The sequence below is a fragment of the Helianthus annuus genome, chromosome 1, assembly GCF_002127325.2.
Source record: "Helianthus annuus cultivar XRQ/B chromosome 1, HanXRQr2.0-SUNRISE, whole genome shotgun sequence".
NCBI lineage: Eukaryota > Viridiplantae > Streptophyta > Magnoliopsida > Asterales > Asteraceae > Helianthus > Helianthus annuus.
In genome coordinates this window covers 144,236,864-144,244,298 of record NC_035433.2, presented here as the reverse complement: position 1 = coordinate 144,244,298, position 7,435 = coordinate 144,236,864, and the positions used below count along the sequence as shown (strand labels likewise).

General features: G+C 35.2%; 1 protein-coding gene across 1 annotated transcript; it reads left to right on the top strand.

Annotated features, from left to right (window-relative positions):
• The first annotated feature begins 233 nt into the window (after window positions 1–233).
• LOC110883216 (pentatricopeptide repeat-containing protein At3g59040) lies at window positions 234–6,612 on the top strand. Its single transcript, XM_022131027.2, has 6 exons — window positions 234–426; window positions 2,004–2,316; window positions 3,435–3,725; window positions 4,272–4,520; window positions 4,599–4,723; window positions 5,708–6,612. Exons 1-6 carry the CDS (start codon window positions 359–361, stop codon window positions 6,399–6,401), a joined length of 1,740 nt encoding a protein of 579 aa, XP_021986719.1. The 5' UTR covers window positions 234–358; the 3' UTR covers window positions 6,402–6,612.
• The last annotated feature ends 823 nt before the right edge of the window (window positions 6,613–7,435 follow it).

The window sequence follows — 7,435 nt, the reverse complement described above, 5'->3', positions numbered from 1 at the left end:
TTTAATGTAAAATAAGCTTTTTAGATTAAAATGGCAAGTTGAAAAGTTTATAATGAAAATGTCAAAAATACCCTTAGTTATAGTCATGTTTTAAATGAAGTTAGTCAATGTGATTAAAATGAAAAACTCAGGACAGTTAGGAAAAAAATTATTTGGATTAAAATGGCAAATTGAAACAAATGTTAGGGACGAAAATTGCAATTTACTATATATTATTGATCTGATAAACCCCTGTCTAAACCTTGTGCTGGACCTATCCTATCCACTTACTCCGCCTTCCTCTCGCCGGCGACGCCGTCACACCACAACCACCGCGTCATTGCCGTAATCAACCGTTGTATTCCGTGTGACCACCGACATGGCCGCTTCGCTCCCTCACTCTCTCCCCATTCCTCGCCGGCGTCATTCTCCAGTTTCAATCTTCAAGTCAGTAATATTCTCATTTAACCTATACAATCTTGTGCAAATTTAGCTTTATTTATACTTGTTATTATTATCATTGTTCATACAGTCAATTGTATCACTTCATCTTTTTAGTTAAAGTTGTTAAAGCTATTCAATTTAGTTGCTAGGGTTTCGCTGCCTTCTTCTATTAGAAGGTTTGGTAGTCTATTTGAAAAAAAAATGATATAAATGATATAAAGGATGTAATTGTGTGATTAGGTGTTATGGAAGTTCATAATTGATTAATAAGCATAGTTGTTAATGACGAATAGCGATAAATAGCATAAGGTACCTGTATGCTACCTAGCGAGCAGCGATAAATAGTGATATGCTAGAAATTTAAAAAAATATATATATGTATGTTCTATCCCCTGGTATATATGCTATTTTTCATGTATATTTAACAAAAAACTAAAATCCAGCTATTTTATATCTACATATAATTGCTATTATATTAAAAAAATGATAAAAAATAAATTGTCGAAGTTATCGCTATCTATCGCTACAGCCCTAATAGCGAGCCTAGACCTATACACTAGTAACCTGGGTTTTAAAAAGTGCGCCTGAGGCGCGAGGCGCACTAAGGCGCAGGCCTCAGCGCCTCAGGGCACTTGAGACGCGTTTTTTTTTCCACAAAGCGCAAGAAAAGCGCATTTTTTTGGGTTTTTTGAGGTCTAAGGCGCACGCCTTATGTATTTTGGGTGTTTTTATGTTGTTTTTATGCATGAAAGTGTTCTACAATGGGTTTATTGGCTTGTACATGTAAGTAATATGATATATAAACCTTATTTATAACTATATTTTGGATAAGGGATGCTAAAAACCTATGGGATACGTATTAAAATTTATATAATCTTCTTGCGTCTCGGGTACGAAAAGCCCACCGCTTTTGCGCTTTACGCCTCATTTTTAGACCTCATCGCTTTTGTGCACCTCTCGCTTTTTAATACCAAGCTAGTAACACGATGACAGTAATTTTTTGGTTTATTGGACGAAAACGCCCTAATTATGGTGAATTATTGTAGTCTTGCTAAACAAAATGGATATCTGTATTTCGATGAATAAGATAAAATCATGGTTGACAACATTTTAAGAAATGAAATAAAAGCTGACTTTTTAAAATTTGATAAATCAAATACAATGTAATGCATCCATGGGCGTAGCTTAAGAGGGGCCGGGAGGGGCGCCCGACCCCCCCGAACTTTTCGCTCAGTAGTGTTATATATGTAGTTTTCATATAGAAATTTTTGGGTATATATACGTTTTCGACCTCCCGGTTCTATAAAATTTTTTGGGTATATACGTTTTCGACCCCCCCGTTTTCATGGTCAAGCTTCGCCACTGAATGCATCATTTTGCTAAATTTATTGGAAGTCTTAATTTTTGGTTCATCATACTATGGAGCTCTCTCCAGATGTTTTTGTTTGTGAACTTGACGAACCATATGAAGATAAAATTCAAGAAAAGTTAACATGTAATTTGTGTAGAAAATGGGACGTGTTTGTTTTAGAAAAAAGGGTTAATACAATGTATGTTAACAGACTTTAATAATATCCTAGTGAGCAGATTCTTGGTGTATACCGCTTTGATGTCAACTTCAATAGGCAAAAGCACGCAAGAGTGGTCTGTCAAGGTATGTTGGCACCTAGAAAGTTCATGCAGAGAAGGAAAAAAGTTGAAGTTTTTAAGGATGATGCTGACGAGGCGGATCAAAAGAACTGGAGGAAGATGATGAATGAAATCGACGAGGTGGGGTCCGCAGTTTCCGTGCTCAGAACACGAAGAACTAAGAACCAGCCTCTTCCCAAAGACCTTGTTTTGGGAACGTTAGTTCGATTTAAACAGCAAAAGAAATGGAATATTGTTGCTGAGGTATATTGCACATTAAACGATTCAGGTCAAAATGGTCAACTATGGCTGCAAATGAACCAAACGAACACGAACATGACCTTGTTTGTGCTCGTCTGTTAAGAAATATGTCTGTTCACGAACACTTCTCGAACGAGTTTACGTGTTCGTTCGTTAAGCAAATGAAGTGTTCGTGTTCGTTTGTTAATTTTAGGCAACGAACGTTCATGAACACAAATGAACACAAGCTGATGTTCACGAGCACAAAGCCACAAATAGAAACAAAGGAACACAAACAAGCGTTCATGAACAAAATATTTAATATATTGATACTTTAAATATTTTATTTGTCGGAATTTTTAAGTATTTAAATAAAATATATTAACTAAAACCACTACTGAGCTATTGAACATAAGCGAACACGTTACGGAACATTCACGAACTTAAACGAACGAATGCACGTTCATTCATTTAGCTCTACCTGATTCAACCCATTCATAAGTAGGCCTGTAAACGAACCGAACGTTCATGAACTGTTCATGAACTTGTTTGGCGGGAAGTTCGTTTATGTTCGTTAATTTAATAAACGAACGAACATGAACAAAAAAATTTGTTCGTTTAATTAAATGAACGAACATGAACACACCTTGTGTTCGTTCATTTATGTTCGTGAACAATCTTTTATGTTCGTTCATTCATGTTCGTGAACGTTCGTTTATGTTCGTTTAAATTTTAATAAATACATAAATAGTTATATAAATATAACTATTTAGTAGATCTATGAACCCTTATTTAGATGTGTTTTCGGTTGAAATGTAATATATTAGACTTGTTTATTCAAATAAGTTCAGTTAATTTTTTTTATGTTCGTTTATGTTCGTGAACTGTTCGTTTAGGCTTTAAACGAACGAACATAAACGAACACGAACATGCCCGATTTCTTAATAAACGAACACGAACAAAAAAATGTGTTCGATTAAATGTTCGTGTTCGTGTTCGATTAAAGTTAAATGAACGAACACGAACATGCATATGTTCGTGTTCGTTCGGTTCGTTTACAGGCCTATTCATAAGTAAACGGGATAATTAAACATTTTAGCCATTGGATTAATTATTAGGTCGAACGTGTTTTACTTTTGTAGATTCTCGAGTGGCTTAGAACTCAACACTGGTGGAACTTTAATGAAATGGATGCATTGATGCTAATTACCGCTTACGGAAAACAAGGGGATTTTAACAAAGCCGAAAGGGTTTTTAGTTATATAAACAAAAAGGGTTATCCGCCAAGTGTCGTATCTCATACTGCTTTAATGGAAGCGTACGGAAAAGGCGGTCAATACAACAAAGCAGAAGCGATATTCAGAAGAATGCAATCTTCAGGACCCGAACCGTCTGCTATAACATATCAAATAATTCTTAAAATATTTGTTGAGGTAATAGTTATACTTTTTTGAGTAAAATGGTATTTTCGTCCCTGAGGTTTGGCCAGTTTTGCGACTTTCGCCCAAAGGCTTGTTTTTTTCCATGTGGATCCAAAAGATTTGAAATCTTGCCATTTTCATATGGCTCGTTAACTCCATCTATTTTTACTTTGTTAAGTCAAGGGTATTTCTGTCCTTTTTGTTAACTTAAAGGGCAATTCGGTCTTTTTCACTTTATGTAAAAAGACCGAATACCCCTGAAAAAGACCGAATTGCCCTTTAAGTTAACAAAAAGGACGGAAATACCCCTGACTTAACAGAGAAAAATGGATGGAGTTTACGAGCTGGATGAAAATGGCAAGATTTCAATCCTTTTGGATCCAGATGTGGAAAAACAAACCTTTGGACAAAAGTCGCAGAACTGGCCAAACCTCAAGGACGAAAATGGCATTTTACTCTACTTTTTTTCTGTCTTTATTATTTTTATTTTTTTCTTTGTAGATTGTATATTTGGAATTTTGGATCTTAAACTGATTTGAAAGGATTATGATATTGCAGGCAGACAAATACTTAGAAGCCGAAGAAGTATTCGAAACAATTTTGACGGATGACATGTCATCTTTAAAACCTGACCAACAAATGTTTCATATGATGATTTACATGTACAAAAAAGCAGGGAAGAGTGATAAAGCCCGTAAGCTATTTTCAATGATGAACGAAAGAGGACTTCAACAAACCTCCGTAACGTATAATAGTTTGATGTCGTTTGAAACTAATTATAAAGAAGTTGCAAAAATCTATGATCAGGTAAGCTAAAACAAAATGGTATTTGTTTTTAAAGGTGTTTGTATTAATGCCGTTTATGTAATTTAATTGTTTATGTAGATGCAAAGAGCTAAGGTGAAACCTGACGTTGTGAGCTATGCTTTACTAATTAGTGCGTATGGGAAAGCGCGTAGGGAAGACGAGGCTTTAGCTGTTTTTGAAGAGATGTTGGATGCTGGTGTGAGGTGCGTTTCATCTTAATTTTTTTTTTCGTCTATTTTTAGGCTCTTTTGTAAGTTATAAATGTATTACATATTATTACAAAAAAGATACTATTACAAGAATAATCTAAGCTTTTAAATAAAGCGTTTGAGGGTTTTGCTTACCTGCGCTCCGTAGCGGGTTCGAAACGTAGATAAAAATAAGCAAATCGCGAGAGTTAAAGTTGTTTGATGTTTTAGTTAAGGGGCTAAACATGTTAGTATTAAAGTTGAGGGGCTAAACATGTCCTTATTAAAGACGAGGAGCTAAAGTTGTTTATTATGAAATTGTTTAGAGTAAATTACGTTTTTGGCCCCTTTGGTTATATCACTTTTACTATATTAGCCCAGAATAAGAATTTTTAACATATCTGCCCCCATGGTCTCTATAACTAATCATTTTGGCCCCCAAGTCTAACCATTTTAGCCCCCATGGTCTCTATAACTAACCATTTTGGCCCCCATGATCTCTAGACTTAGGGGCCAAAATGGTTAGTTATAGAAACCATAGGGGCAGATATATTAAAAATTCTTATTTTGGGCTAATATAGTAAAAGTGATATAACTAGAGGGGCCAAAAACGTAATTTACTCAATTGTTTATTATGAAAGTTGAGGGGCTGAAGTTGTTTATTATGAAAGTTGAGGGGCTAAAGTTGTTTTAGTTAAGGAACTAAACATGTCATTACCAAAGTTGAGGGAATAAATGTCATTATTAAAGTTGATGGGCTAAAGTTGGTTAATGCCAAAGTTGAGGGGGCAAAGTTGATTGATGTGACAAAATAGCATATTTATTATAGTATATATAATTTTTTTGTTCGACCCACTTGACCCGTTTTAGGTCAAAGACAACCCAATATCGACCCATTCACAAGTAAATGCCTAGAAATTGCCACCTTTAAACTTATCATTTTATTTACATAAGACAACATTTTTTTAATCATGTTCTTGTATATGTGTATTATTTTAGGCCGACACAAAAGGCGTATAACATCTTGCTCGATGCATTTGCAATATCGGGAATGGTGGAGCAGGCGAAGATCGTCTTTAAGAGCATGCGGAGGGACAGATGTACCCCCGATCTATGTTCATACACAACAATGTTATCATCATACGTGAATGCATCCGACATGGAAGGAGCCGAGAAATTCTTTAAAAGAATAAAACATGATGGACTTGAACCTAACGTCGTCACGTACGGTACTTTAATCAAAGGCTACGCCAAAACAAATGATCTTGAAACTATGATGCGGAAATATGAGGAAATGCAGTTACATGGTATCAAAGCCAATCAAACTATTTACACTACGATTATGGACGCGTATGGAAAGAACCGGGATTTTGGGGATGCGGTGATTTGGTTCAAAGAGATGGAATCTTGTGGGGTTGTTCCTGACCAGAAAGCGAAGAATATTCTTTTGTCGTTGGCTAATACGGTTGAAGAAAAAGCGGAAGCTAGTGAATTAGTTGGACAAACTGATTGTTTTAATGATCAACATACGGTTATTAATGAGAATATTCGTTTTGATGATGACGACGACGATGATGATGATGATGACGATGAAGATGATGAAGACGGTGATGACTACGATGATGATGATGAACAAACTCTTTCTTTTATAGATGAAAGAACAAAGGCGTCGTCGATTTCCGTTGGTGTATAACATACCTGTCGTGAAATTTTGGAGCGAATATTCTGCATTTGTGAATAGTCTAAAGTTGTGTAACATGATAGATTGCGATAGTGTCAGCCCGTGATTGTAATTTGTCGGGCTGATGTACGACGAATGACGATATAAGTTTTTGTCATATCACAACTGTTCTTATTACCCTATTGTTGTTGGCTAGTATTGTGATACTCCCTTTTTTCTATAAGATTTGTTTTTATCATCTGTTATTACGAGTGCACCGGGTTACAAAACGGATCAAAACAAACACTTTGTTAAATAAAGTGGATCAAAACGAGTCGTGTAAAAGTGAGTTCACACGCTATATTTATTTCTATCTAGTGTTGTAAACGAACCGAACAAACAAGAACAAGGGCGTGTTTGTGTTCATTCATTATGGAATGAACATGTTCATGAATGCTTACCGAATGAGATTTCTTGTTCGTCATGGTCAATTGGTCATAAACTGTTCATGAAAACTTGCCAATGTAGATGAACGCAAATGAATACAAACAAATGTTTCATGTACAAAAACGAGCGTTATATATATTCATTTAAAAATACAATCTGCATTTTTCATCAAAAAGATTACGAACAATCCACCAAAAATATAAAAACTTCACGTAATTAACACTTTTAGAAGTTTGTCAAGCTTTAACACAAACTGAAAGTGAGAGATGTTGGAGGAGGTGTGTACTATGACTGGTTTCAAATTTTAAAATCTAAAACCAATAAAATAAATATAAATATATAACATAAAATAACCTTCAAGTGAAGGAACACATCACACAAATGAACATAAATGTAAAACATTATCGAACGTAAATGAACAAGCGCAACCTCTGTTTAGTGTTCATTTATTAAAAAAAAACTTTCTGCCGAACTGTTCGCGAGCTGTTCCTTGAAACAACTCTATTTCTATCGGATTTTGTGGTGACGGCAGGCAGCAGTAAAGCAACTGTGACCCATAACGCGATTTGTTTCATGAGAAAAAAACGTAGACGATCCAACTTAAAACTAACTCAAACTGT